Genomic DNA, 14168 nt, shown 5'->3' with positions numbered 1-14168 from the left:
ATCTAAAACATTCAAATTAAGTTAGTCTAAATAAATGTAAACTGACTACAAAAAAAATAAAAAAATCTTAAAGCTGTGTGAAAATATGTTGCAAAGTATATGAAAATGATTTGTTCTCAGTTTAAATGATGAATTACAGTTTTACAGGCCATAAAAGGAGAAGTACACTGAATAGAAAACTTTCCACCCTTGAGTGTGAGAGCTGACACTTGATGCTTAAAATGTTTAATAATTGTAAAGAACTGCCCAAGTGGAGTTATAACTTTGAGATGAAACCTTCCTTCAAACCACAGTAATCCTAAAAGACATGTTCCCTGCGCATGGACTGATCCCTGACATACACTACACACACACACCAACTGATTCTATTAACAAGCATCAATCCACTAGATTATTACATACAGTAAGACAACTAACAACAACACGATTCCTTATTATTCTACTTCATACGTAACAAGAACTACCGATTCATTTGTTTATCTAAAGTTCTGACAATGAGTCCAGCAAGAGTGCAGGTTGTAAACAAAGTCATCTCATGATGCTATTAATTCAATTACTGTCTTACAGGCCCTATGAAAACCCTGAACACATAGAACGAAAAACTAACATTCAAAGAAAGCCAGACTTACAAAACATCAGAACAATATTAGAAATGCTATACAAAGAAAACCAATTGCAAAGTGTCTAGTCACTGCTCTTTACTTTGTTTCATGCTTGTAGTAATATTATGTCATTTCAAGTAAAATACCATTTTAAAGGCTGTGTTTAACTCTCATATGCCAGTCATAACAGGAAGTAGAAGAAGAAAAGCATGAAGCAGCAGGAGAACATCAGAGCTTCACACAAGACACAACTCCTGCTGACTCTCACATACATCCAGAAAACACTGCAATATCAACTGAGTCCTTCTTATTCCACTTTATAGTGTGACTATCAGAGGGCGATTCATTCAAAGATTAAAAAGGTAACGTTAACGCTACAACTAGCGATTGATTTGCAATATAGTGCGTGCAAGTCAATTGACAAGAGAAATTAACTTAATGCTAAAAGTTACTTACAGGTGAGTCTTCTGTCATACTCGGTTCCCTCATTTTATCCGTCTGTGAGTCGGTTTTATTTGCAGTTGAGCTGGAATATGTGCTGTTAAAGTGACATTAAGAGCTGTCATCTTCTCATCTGCAGGATCTGCACGTGTTGTTGTGTTTGTCATCAAGCGTCATGTTGTCAAGCAGCAGAAGCGTCAGACTGAAGGAGAAACCCACTTCTGCCGCCTAGTGGAGCGGATGAAGAACTGCACTTTACTGTCGGATTATAGTGGCGAGATCACATCTGAGACTTTGGATCATGAAGCAGCAACAGAAACATGATTAAATCCCACAGATGCATTAGACAAGCTCTGTGGCGCAGAAAATAATGGTTTGCCTTTGAATGAGAAAGCCTGATCTTTTGTGTGTGTGTGTATTTTAATAGAATAATAGAGAGGAAAGAAGAAAAAACCCATTTAAGTTTATTAGACTCGATTTGCGGCGGTGTAGTTTACACAAATCACCACAGGAGGGCCAAACAATTTTAATTTTATAAGACTAGATTTGATTTGGTGTAATTCACACAAATCGCCACAGGAGGGCGAAACTATTTTAATCTTATGAGACTCGATCTGAAACAGTGTAGTTTACACAAATCACCACAGGAGGGCGAAAAAAAAATCATTTTATAAGACTAGATATGCTGTGGTGTAATTCATACAAATCACCACAGGAGGGCGAAACAATTGTAATTTTATAAGACTCGATTTGCAGCAGTGTAATTCACACAAATCACCACAGGAGGGCGAACTCTTTTAAGTTCATTAGACTCGGTTTGCAACGGTGTAATTCACACAAATAACCACAGGAGGGCGAAAATCATCTTAGATTGATTTTTGTGCATATTTATTTATTTAGAAGGACAATAGGACACAACAAAATTCACACACAGATACTGATACAGTTGATACAAAGAATAACTTAAATGATAACAATAAATTTATTACAGCGTATATTTAGCGAATATATCAGTTTGCATATTTCAATGTCAAATAGTAATTCACACATGACTCCTATAGAAATAAAAAAAAACATTTCTATAAGAATAGATCTGGTTTTGTCATAACTGAATAATACATCTAAAGAAATACTTCATAAGATTTATTGTGTGTTTATTTCTGGACTGAGTACTCAATGAATTATCAATCACTGATGATCATCTTTAACCCAGCTTAAACATACGCTAAGATACACTTTAAATCTAAAACAATATCATTGCATCACAATCTCTGTGGCTCAGTGGATAGTTGTCTCCCTTACCAACCAGAAAGTCCTGGTTCAAATCCCATGTTTGTTAAAGTTATTCATCATTTGACACAAAGCTCTTGATAAAACCTGTTCAAATCACTCACCATATCAGCTGCCTCAGTGGCTCAGGAGATAAAGAGTTGTGTTTCAATCATAGCATCCTGAGTTCAAATCCCACTATTGCTGACTTTCAATAGTTCTCATTAGACATTGTGTCCTGAAAAGCAGTCATTGTCACAAAATCCATGATGGGCAAGTGGATAAACACACACTCTCTGAGGACAAGGCTGTGATGAAGACACGGGTTCAAATCTCACTTTAACTGCTTTATTGGAAACTCTCAGGTTAACAGTGAAATATAAGTTCCAGCACATGTCTCAGCAAGAGATCTGTGGCTCACAGGTAAGAGCTCTCAGAGTGAAAGCCACAGTGGCGCAAGTGGCTAAACACACATTCTGTGATGGTAAGAGTGTGCTGAAGTTAAGGTTCAAATCTCCCTACAATTTAAATTAAATTGTTATCGTTAGTTGTTATATCAAAGAAAAGTCCCTGAACACCACTAATAAGTGTGAAAGCCACAGTGGTGCAAGTGGCTAAGCACATGTTCTCGGCTGATAGGTTGTGCTGGAGATGTGAGTTCAAACCCAACCTCAGCATGATTTATTGTAAAATCACAGGCCTCATCCAGGTGAAAAGTCAAATATAAGTTCCAGCACATGTCTCAGCAAGAGATCTGTGGCTCACAGGTAAGAGCGCTGCCTCATGGTTTCAGAGGTTGCTGGTTCGAGCCCAGCCAGATCTCCGCGATATGAGTGAATGTGGTGTGTGAGTGGCATGCCCAAAGGAGGGGGATACCAGAACGGTCTCCCCCCGGAGCTTCCGTCACAGTCACCAGCAGGGGTTATACTTTTTGGACAGACGAGAAAAAAAATTTAGTTATATAAAAATTCTCCCCCTCGTCCCTTCCCCACGTCCCTTCCCCACCCGCTTAGGTTCTCATCATTTGCTTTTCAAAGGGGGAGACCCTTCAAAAAGAAAATGATGGGAACCTACATGTTTACGCACAGTAAAACACACATATACATTACCTGTCCATAAGCAGAAGTCCATCATTACAGCCAGTGTCTGTCCACACGTCCCAGAGCTCTGCTTCTGATGACTGGATGTGATGGACCAAACTCATTCCTTCTGTGAGGAAAGACATAAAAAAAGACATTACTCCATATTCTACATCTCAAATGAGAATGTGAAAGTTAATCTATAATCGGATGGTATGGTAATTGTTTCTCATGTGGATGTCTGTAAAAAAAAAATTTAGTTGCATGGTCCTCAGTGATAAAACGATTTATTGATAGTGGAGCCGATTTTTACACGGGTGGTGGGAGAAAAACACAGACATTAGATATTCGGACGGCAATAAAATCACAGACTAACCCCTGTAAATGTTGAAAATACCTTAAGACCCAATGAGAAACAATTACCGTCTGATTAGGGCTTTTGTCTAAAGACTAGTTAATAGATGGAAATGGAATAAATTGAAAGCCTAAAGCTGTACAATGTAAAAAAAATATATATTACTGATTATATTATACCTCTTCAGTAATGCTGTATCAACAATAATCTATTAATTCAATTAAAATTAAGAGGAGACTTTAAACGCGAGTAATGCTAAAAGACTGGTTTAATGGTTTTAGCCTGGTTCTGGACTGTATATGACAACACCAACTATTTCTATTAACAAACTGGACCATTATATAGAGCACGACAACAACAACAGAGACAAAACCCACGATTCCCCATTATTCTACTTCATTACACATACATCAGAGGACGATTCATTCAAAGCTTATACATGTAACACAAGAACTACCGATTCATTTGTTTATCTAAAGGTCTGACAGTGAGTTCAGCAAGAGAGTAACGTTAGGTTGTAAACAAAGTCTGTGATAAACAGTAGAAGATGTGACAAACATGCTAGTTTCATAGATACTTAGTTGTCAAGCAACAACAACAACACTTTAGGTGAAAGACCCCATCAGAACTAAAGTTATGTGGCTTTCAGACAATGATGGATACTTACAGATAAGTCGAGTGACACTCGATTCCTGCACTTCATCGCAGCGTGTATCAGTTATGTTTGTTTATGGGCTGTAATATGCGTGGTTTAGTGACATTATAATACCGTCACTGAGCTGTCATCTGCAGAATCTAAACTTAAACCTATACAAAAGTCTACACATGTTGCTGTTGTCAAGCGTCATGTTGTCGGTCAAGCATCCAAATGTCAGACTGAACGTGAAGCCGCTTACGCCGCCTAGTGGTGCGGATGAAAAACGAAAAATATTTACAAAAGTTTATTTCATAATGCCAACAGACTCAGCGTTGCTTCAGATTGTGTTATTGACTATTTACTATTCTGAAAGGTCACACACACCTTGTTTTATATTTTGAACCACCGTTTTGAACTGTTGATCATCAGCTCCCTCTTGTGGTCAATAAGTGTATCAGCACATTTGATAAATAAAACGACAAACCCGAGGTGCAGACAGTCGAAGGTGAGAGGACTGAGATTAAAAATGTATATATTTAACAACAAATCTGATTTCGTCAGGGTCTCAACCAGCATAGCAACATGGAACTACCAGTTCTTGTAAATTAACCCGATGAGTGAATTAACCTCAGCTAAGAGTTAGAATGCACATAAATGTATTATTTTCACAAATGTAAAATGTTTCATAACAAATGACTGTCTCACTCATCCAATAATTCGTTGAGTCGAATAGTTTAAAACCCCTGCTTCACTCAGCAAAAAAAAAAACAAGCGAGTTTCTAAGACATTTTAGATCGACCAACACAAACATTAGCAGAACGGTTTCATTTGATTAAATGTTGATGAATAAACACTAAATATAGTTTTTATTGCACATGTTTTGCTTGGAGGCCAAACTTAAAGAAATAAGATTCTTATAGAGAGCATTTTAACACATTAAACAACTTGAAATATTAACAACAAACTAGGACAAAGTGGACAGAATAAAAGATTTACAGCGGTGTAATTCACACAAAGCACCACAGGAGGGCGGAACAATTTTATGTTTTAACAATTTTAATGGCAATTACCTATGCAATTAACAAATAGGTGGTCGTCAGCTCCCTCTTGTGGTCAATTAGCTTATCACCATCATTAAATGAAACGATAAACCCAAGGTGGTCAGTCAGGTGAGAGGACTGAGATTTAAATTCATGTATGTGAAGACAAAATTATGATTTTGTCAAGGTCTCGACCAGCTAACAGCATAGTTTCAGTAAATTATCCAGATTAGCTGGCAAATGATGGGGTAAGACGACATATACAATGTCTGATGTGTTCAACTCAGTCACATGCCCAAAGTATAAATTGTATTTTTTTTTCTTCCTTAAAGCATTTTGAGAAAGAAAAGAGAGCAACGTGTGAGTAAAGAGGCTGACATTTTCATAAAAGGAAAGGTAAAAATACACTAGTTACACCGCAAATCATGTATAACAGACAATCTTCACAAAATTCTTAAAGCATACTCTTACCTTCTTCCAAGGCTTCTGGTTCAAATTCCAAAAGGCAATGATTTTTGAGATTTTTTTTATGGTAATATGCACTTTTTATTTTAAAAGTGTACAACTTTTGTCAAGAATCCAAACTGAACAAACTTTTCACACAGGTAATCTCCTAAGCATGCAAGTTCTTAGCATTTTACTTAACAGAAAATGATTTTCAGGTGCATGTACTTTAATGTCCTTTGGATAATTAAGCATGTGTCAAAGATTGTTACCCCAAAATACTTTTTCAAGTAGTACAAAGAAAGAACCTTCACAGTTTTTGTTTTATTTCATTTGTGAAACGTTTTGTGAATATATATATATTTTTTCATTTATGCTTTTTTATTAAAAAAATTGTGTGTTGGACATTATTAATGCCTGTAGTACAAAAGAATTTAGAGAGTGCTAGTAAACAAGTTCAAAACATTGACATATTCAATTCCTGTCTCACATCCAAAATTTAACATGCATACACAACCTCAGTAGATTCAGATTGATTTCTGAATTGATTGATAGTCTATGTTAGCACTTCACTGTCCCATGACTCAGTGTTCTCAAAGAGAACTGCACCAGGAACGTCTGACTGCTTTGTTGCTGGAGATTTAAATAATTACATATCATATGTTTGGCTTTGAGATTTCAGCTGTCCTGTAGAAGGTCATAGGATCCACTGGAAATCACTTGATGCTTGTCTTCACCCTTTTGCAAAAGACGAAACAGATCCATTTTTTAATGAACATCAATGTGATCACATTTATTCAAGGAAAGAGTATATTCTTGTAAAACATGATAAAAATTACCTGCATTTAACCAACCATAAACTTATAGCCAGCTAACAATTTTTGGTTCCCAAAATGTTCTTGAAACGTAATTTTCAACCTTAAAATAACCACTAGAGAACGTTTTGTATATGTTCTTTTTAAAAAACAAAACAAAAAACAAGTATAGATAAATAAGTATAGAATGTTCTGAGAATTTTTACATACACACACACACACACACACACACACACACCCTCAAGGTTCTGGGGAGGTTAGTTTATGGTCATAAAAATAAAACCTAAAAACCATTAGAGAAAGTTATGTATAGATTAATTTTAAGATTATATATATATATTATATATATATATATATATATATATATATATATATATATATATATATATATATATATATAATATAAACTCCCTGCTACTTTCTAGCCTACAGAGAATGTTTCCTGAACACTCTTATATTGTCCCCAAAAACACAGTGACCATATGGGAAATGTTAGGGTAAAAATGTTTTTTCTGGGTAAAAAGCTGCTTTACTCACGTTTGAATCACTGACTGTCGGAGTTTGTTCTTTTGTAGCAGGTACAGAGTCATATAGAGGATTACTGATGTTTGGACTGGATTCTGATGGGTTCACATCTTCCCCTTCATCCTCCTAACATTATAATAATTCAAATAATTATATATAAACACACCACATTTAGACAAAAAGGATGTATATGTTATAGGGCTGTCAATCAATTAAAATATTTAATCGCAATTAATCTAATACACAAAATAATTTGTGTGGATAATGTTCAGAAAAATAGTGATGGGTGATTCATGATTCATTCGTATGTCACGTGACAAATGAACGAAAGACTCGGAAGGTAAAGTAATTATTTATGTTCCCTGTAAATTATTTTTGACTGCATTATAATGATTTCTTATTCAGAATATGATGAACATTGCATAGGTGGATGTGTTCGGTGAATTTGGCTGGTAAAAGTATAACATTTAAAGCCACTTAAATGAACGAAATGACTCGAATAAAGATTTGTTCGTTTTGATGAATGAGATCGAACAAGAGAGTCAGTAAAATTATCCGAATTTCCCATCACTACAGAAGAATATTTTTTCTAAACCTTGCGATTTATTTTTTTCCATAAATAGTGAACTTTGACAGCCCTAATATATAGACGTGAACACAAACAAGATGCATAAACAAGGATTACCTTGAAGTAGTGGAACTGGAATGGCTTTGTTTTATGTGTGTAGAAATTGTATCCCACAAATCCAGCTGCTATGATGAGGATGATGAGCCCCAGGACGCCGATGCCCATCCCAGCCTTATGAGCCGGGTGGATGGATGGAGGTGGAGGGGGAGGTGCTTTTAATGGGCCCTGGAGAACATGGATGACTCCATTGGATGCAAAAATGTCGGAGTCTATGACATAACGGTCATTGATGTATCCTGAGGAGGTCTAAAGAAGGCAAGAGAGTGATGACAAGCAGATCAAAGAGAGTGTGTCCATATAACTCAAATTAAGTAATGAAGTAACTTATATCCTCACCATTACTTGAGGGTTCTGGAGATCCGGGATGCCGGTGATGGTCAGGCTTTGTCCCAGTCGTGTTCGGACATGAGTGATGTTTATAAGTGCCTGCAGTACCAAAGCCCTCCCATCCAGTAGATGGTGCTCTATGTCTCTGCCGCTCAAAGTCTGTTGAACACATAAGGGACATTAACCAAGAGGGTTGGCAGAACATTTTGGAGTTTACTTTTTTACATTTACATTACATTTTTTGTACAAAGTTTATTTTACATTTAACTTTAAATTTAAAACAAATGGCAACAAAAATTAAAAGTATAATTGGTGGATGTGTGAGTCACCTGGTTGGTATAGAGGCCATCATTATCAGGTACAAACAGAGTGGACTGGACAGTAATATTACTTAGGCGATTGACAAACTTTTTTCCTGATGCAGAAGTTGAATAATTCAGGATTTGCTGAAAAAGACAGAGCTGTCAGATAGCTACACCCTAGAAGATTCACTATGCCCATAAATAAATCATTTGTATGCTTTAACAAAAAAACAAGCTTTACATTTCAACCCTCGAGAAAGCTTTGCCCCATCGACTTCCATTGTAAGTCCATTACAGCAAAAAGTAGTAATTTTTTATTTTTACATACTGAGGGTTGAGTCAAAAACGATCGACGGTAATTCTGTCAACAGCTGAAGCTCTACTCACAGACATGAAGTTAGACAGGGTTGGTCTGGCTGAGAGAACCTGCAGCAAGTTTCCTGTACAGGAGTATCCGTCACCAATGTAGCCAGTTTTACACTCACACTTCACATCTGAAACACACACAATCAGTCTAAACCCAAGCTTGTCCCTGCCTGTATACACTGATAGAACAGCTTCACATATATCCCATTGAGGACTTTTACCTCTCACTCTATAGCAGAACGTGTCCCACGTCTCACTCAGGTTATTGCGAATGCCGTAGTCCACAATACCCACATGTCCAAAGCCACATTTTGGGTTAGAGAAGCTCATGGGATACGCTACCCTCGCTTTGTCAAGCCAGCCTGCTGCGCACAAGTTATAACCTGCCTGCAGGACAAGCGTAAGAGAAAAGAAACACGTTAAAGGGATAGTTCACTTTGAAATTAAATTTTGGTATGTTTTAGCTTACCTCAAGGGCATCCAAGATGTAGGTGTCTTTTTTTCCGCAGTAGTTTCAATTTTTATATTTTTAAGTCAAACCGTTCTTGTCTGTCAGTCATATAATGCAGGTCTATGGTCACTATCTCAAAGAGCATGCACAGAGAAGTCCAAATGAAACAATTCCCCATCGTAAGTACACATTGATGGCCTAAGACACGAAACGAGCGGTTTGTGTGAGAAAACGAACAGTATTTATATCGTTTTTACCTCTTATACACAGCCACGTCCAAGTGATCTGAGGGCACGCGCGCATCCTGGCGTGTGACGTGTACGCAGACTGGTGCATAGATATATACACTAGATGTCGCCTTGTCTACGGCAGTTAATTGGAACGAATGTCTGTAGGGCGATATCTAGTGTACAAACCGCTCGTTTCGTGTCTTAGGCCATCAATGTGTACTTACGATGGGGAATTGTTTAATTTGGACTTCTCTGTGCATGCTCTTTGAGGTGGTGACCATAGACCTGCATTATATGACTGACAGACAAGAACGGTTTGACCTAAAAATATCAAAATTGAAACTACTGCGGAAAAAAAGACACCTACATCTTGGATGCCCTTGAGGTAAGCTAAAACATACCAAAATTTAATTTCATTAATTTAATTAAACATTCAGACAATGGGCCCTAATGTACAGCAGCCTAAAATGTTTGTGTTACTTTAGGACTTTACCTGCTGGGCATATAACAGCTGTGTGTAGGTAGCGATAGTTCCTCCTGCCTCTTTGCAGGCCTCCTGCGCCATTGTGTAGTTGAGTTTGTATACTCCCTTTGAGGGACGATAATGGAAAACCCCTAATGTTTTATCTAAACAAAGGAAAAAGTCGTTAACTTTGTTTCAAAACCTAGTGAGCTGCCTACCTAGACAACAGGCATTATCATCACACTTGCCATGGTTACTGCATCCTGGGCCCCCAGGACATGTTGGAGAACAGGATAATGTTCTTCAACAGGCAAAATAACTGTTTTCTAAATACAGTGGCTTGAAAAAGTCTACACACCCAGTTAAGTCTATTCCACAAACATGAGGTACTTTGTTTAGGCTAATTTCATAGACAGACATCACTGCATGTATTCTTGGTCGAGAATATGGTATACAGGTTGAGAGAATTGTTGATTATAAATATTTCATTCAGTATTGAAAAAGCTTTTATTAAAAATTACTATTTTTAAATTTGATCATTATTTTAAAATGTATTACATTTAATTTCAGGTAATGAATAAATTAATTGATTGATTAAATAAATTAATTGATTGATTAAGTTATTAATAATGATTATTATTATCAATGTTGAAAAGTTTTTGCTGCTTAATATTGTTTGTACAAACCATGAAATATTTTTTCAAGATCTTTGATTAATAGAAAGTTCAAAAGAACAGCATTTATTTGAAATAGAAATCTTTAGTAAAATCATAAATATCTTTACTGTCACCTTTGATCAATTTAAAGCGTCCTAGGTGAATACAAGTATTAATTTCTTTAAATAAAAAATAAATAAAAAACACATACCCCAAACTTTTGAATGGTAGTGTATCACAGGTTCCACAAAAATATTAAGCAGCAAAAACAATAATATTATTCCCAAATCAGCGTATTAGAATGATTTCTAAGAGGTCATGTGACACTGAAGACTGGAGCAATAATGCTTAAAATTAAGCTTTGCCATCACATGAATGAATTACTTTTTTTATTTAGTTTTTTTAATGAAAAATAAAGTAACTTTTATAAAAGCAGGAGTTATATGCAGAATACACACCCTCATAGTGCAGGTCCGTGCACTTAGCATTTGATCCGCACTGTCCGTTATCTTGTAGACAACGATTGACTGGCAACAGCTTTGCTTCGCAATCAGTCCCATCGCCGATGTAGTTGTCTTTACACTCACATTTCCTCTTGCCCTAGTGACCAACACGCATTACATATGCTTATGGATGTGTAAACCCCACTTATAAAGACCACATTCAGTTTAAAGAGCTTAAATGAAGGAGAAAGTTCTGCTTACAGCTCCGGTCATGGTGCAGATAGCGTGTTCGTGACACCCGCCATTTTCACCATCCGCGCAGGGGTCAACGGGTGAGCACACAAACCCATCGCCGGAATAACCTTTGAAACACGTGCAGCTGACCTTCTCCCCCTTCTGACTGCACTTAGCATCCTTAGAACAGCCGCCGTTCCAGTACTTGCACATATTGGCCGCTGCAGAACAGAAGTTAGTGGACAGTTTCTACTCTTGTTTTATCATCACTATTACTATTGCTATTGAGATCATCGTGTATGTACCTGTACAGGTGATACCATCTCCTTCATAGAAGGGTTTACAGACACAGGTATTATTCTCCATGCAGACGCCCTTCTCATGGCAAGCCGGATTGCAAACAAGACCATCAGCTGTAACATCAGAAATACATGCAGAGTTAACTAGACTTGCCAGTATAAAGTAATGCTTGTCTTTCTGTAGTCTGTTATATTCCCCAAAACAAAAAGAGTAATGAGAAGATCTGTACCTAATTTGTTCTCACACTGTGGACCAGTCCAGCCCTCTTCACAAAAACATGAACCGGTACCTTTAGGACCCTCATCACATGACCCATGTTCTGTGCAGTTGCAGGCTAAGGAAGAGAGGAAATAAACCAACGATACACACATGCATACATACGCACACACACATATACATATAATTGTTTTGAAAAAGTTTACCTTTGCAATCCGGTCCAAAATGGCCATCCACACAAAGTTCACAGGCTACACCTATAAATCCAGCATTGCAAGTGCAGGTGCCATTGCCTAAATGATCCTCGTCACACTTGCCATGGTTACTGCAAGGGGATCCTGGACCCCCAGGACATGCTACAGAACAGGATAATGCTCATCAACTGGCAAAATAACTGTTTTTCTAAATACAGTGGCTAGAAAAAGTCTACACACCCAGTTAAAATGAGGTTTTTGAGATGTAAAATCTGCATATAGCAATAGTTCGAACTGGGATATATGACAACAATTTACTGTGAATAGTACAGCGAGACACTGCTTACCAAGACAGTCCCTGCCGTAGTACCCTGTACAGCACTTAGGCTTCCATACGAACATTCTACATGTTGACTGACATCCTGGATACCTAGACATCATAAGATCTGGAAAGACACACTTTTGTTCCCCCTAGATTGAAAGCACAATTGAACTGGATTTAAAAAAGCATTATCTGATTAACTGAATTAGATTTTTTCTTAAGTTCACAAAGGCCACATTCACAAAAAAGTACAGTAAAAACAGTAATATTGTAAAACATTATGAACTGCTTTCTATTTAATTTATTTTAAAATGTAATTTATGCCTGTGATGGCAAAGCTGAATATTCAGCATCATTACTGCAGTCTTCAGTGTCACATGATCCATCAGAAATCATTCTAATATGCTGATTTGCTGCTCAAGAAACTTACCTGTGGCTTGGTTCCAAGCGGGCACTCCGAGTGAGAGCGACCACAATACCTGCAAGCCAACTAAAAAAAAATATATATATATATATATGTTTTTCAAGAAACCAAAAAGGTAGATTGATTTGAACTGATCACTTTAGCATTGATGCAAATTGCACAGTACATATTATGCAAATCATACAATGCACTATGATGGCTGAATTTAAGTCTCCCTTGTTAACTTTCCTACATCTCGATCACTCGTATCGTATGTATGTCATTGCTCACGTTGCACGAGTGACCACTACTGGCGGAACTCTTGCAATGTGTTTAAATGTAACGCCCTAACGCCCTTGATCACTTGGAATCCGCTGTGGAGCTGATTTTATTATTTACGTTTATTTTCCCTTATGAATTTGTTTTATGCACCATATTGGCCTGTATGTATGCTTGGGCTGTTGGAGAAATATAAAAAATTACACAATTGAAAAGGAAACTGTGTAAAAAAAGGTCATCTTAAAGTACTGTAGCTAAAAGTATTATGTGGTTGGGGGTAAATTAAATGCCAGGACAGCCGGCACAGACTGGGGGAGGGGCCACAAATCCATGAGTACAGTTTACAAACCCGTGGGGACGGATTGCAAAAGCGTGGGCACGGTTTATGAATTTGTGGGTACAGATTGCAAAAACTGAAGGCACGGTTTACAAATCTGTCAGCGCGGATTAAGAACTCGTGGGTACGGTGTATTAATCTGTGGGCACGATTTGTTAAACCAAGGGAACAGTTTAAGAATTCGTGAGTATGGTTTATAAACTGAGGGGACGGATTGCAAAACCGTCACCACGGATTTATTTTATTTTTTTTCACACAGGTGACTTCCCGGGCTCCGTATGTTTGCAAGTGCATGTCTAAAAGTGGAGTTAAATGCAGCCAATGTTGTTAGATGTAAACAGTAAAAAATCATTTGAACTTTTTTAGGACTCACAGTGAAATCAAGTGTGTCTTTATAATCACAGCGCCCCCCAAGGCTTGGAGGATTCAGCAGACAGTTAATGCCATAAATCATGCCTCCATTGAAATCAATGTTTCTCTTTACAATCCGACAGCTTTTATCGTTCACATAAAGCTCCCCCTGAATAATAAATATACACAACATGATGCATGGTTAATTAAAAATAAATAAACTAAAATAGAAAAGTGAATACCCAAGGCAAATCGTTTTATCTCAAAAGGTACTCACTATATGCTCTTCCCCCATGCAGGCCACTGACAGATCTGAGCCCTGTTGTGTTTTTAAAGAGCTGGCATGCGGGAGCTTTGCCGGCAGGAGCTAGTGGACACACAATAAATTGTAATACATTT

General features: G+C 37.2%; 1 protein-coding gene across 1 annotated transcript in view; it reads right to left on the bottom strand.

The window, feature by feature from the left end:
* Positions 1–5944: 5944 nt before the first annotated feature.
* The window catches only part of stab2 (stabilin 2), a 32794-nt gene continuing 24570 nt past the window's right edge, over positions 5945–14168 (bottom strand). The window contains exons 52-68 of the mRNA XM_082166332.1: positions 14047–14136; positions 13792–13938; positions 12830–12889; positions 12425–12548; positions 12090–12239; positions 11897–12001; positions 11673–11780; positions 11395–11588; positions 11149–11290; positions 10065–10198; positions 9112–9277; positions 8912–9018; positions 8552–8668; positions 8232–8381; positions 7893–8141; positions 7220–7333; positions 5945–6605 (exon numbers count right to left, since the gene is read on the bottom strand). Of these exons, the coding sequence (XP_082022458.1) occupies positions 6546–6605; positions 7220–7333; positions 7893–8141; positions 8232–8381; positions 8552–8668; positions 8912–9018; positions 9112–9277; positions 10065–10198; positions 11149–11290; positions 11395–11588; positions 11673–11780; positions 11897–12001; positions 12090–12239; positions 12425–12548; positions 12830–12889; positions 13792–13938; positions 14047–14136 (2217 nt within the window). The 3' untranslated portion in view covers positions 5945–6545. The remainder of the gene's footprint in view (positions 6606–7219; positions 7334–7892; positions 8142–8231; positions 8382–8551; positions 8669–8911; positions 9019–9111; positions 9278–10064; positions 10199–11148; positions 11291–11394; positions 11589–11672; positions 11781–11896; positions 12002–12089; positions 12240–12424; positions 12549–12829; positions 12890–13791; positions 13939–14046; positions 14137–14168) is intronic.

This window comes from Leuciscus leuciscus (genome assembly GCF_965113295.1).
Source record: "Leuciscus leuciscus genome assembly, chromosome: 4".
Taxonomy (NCBI): Eukaryota; Metazoa; Chordata; class Actinopteri; order Cypriniformes; family Leuciscidae; genus Leuciscus; species Leuciscus leuciscus.
The sequence above is the reverse complement of the archived record's forward strand: the minus strand, read 5'-3'. Positions and strand labels throughout refer to the sequence as shown.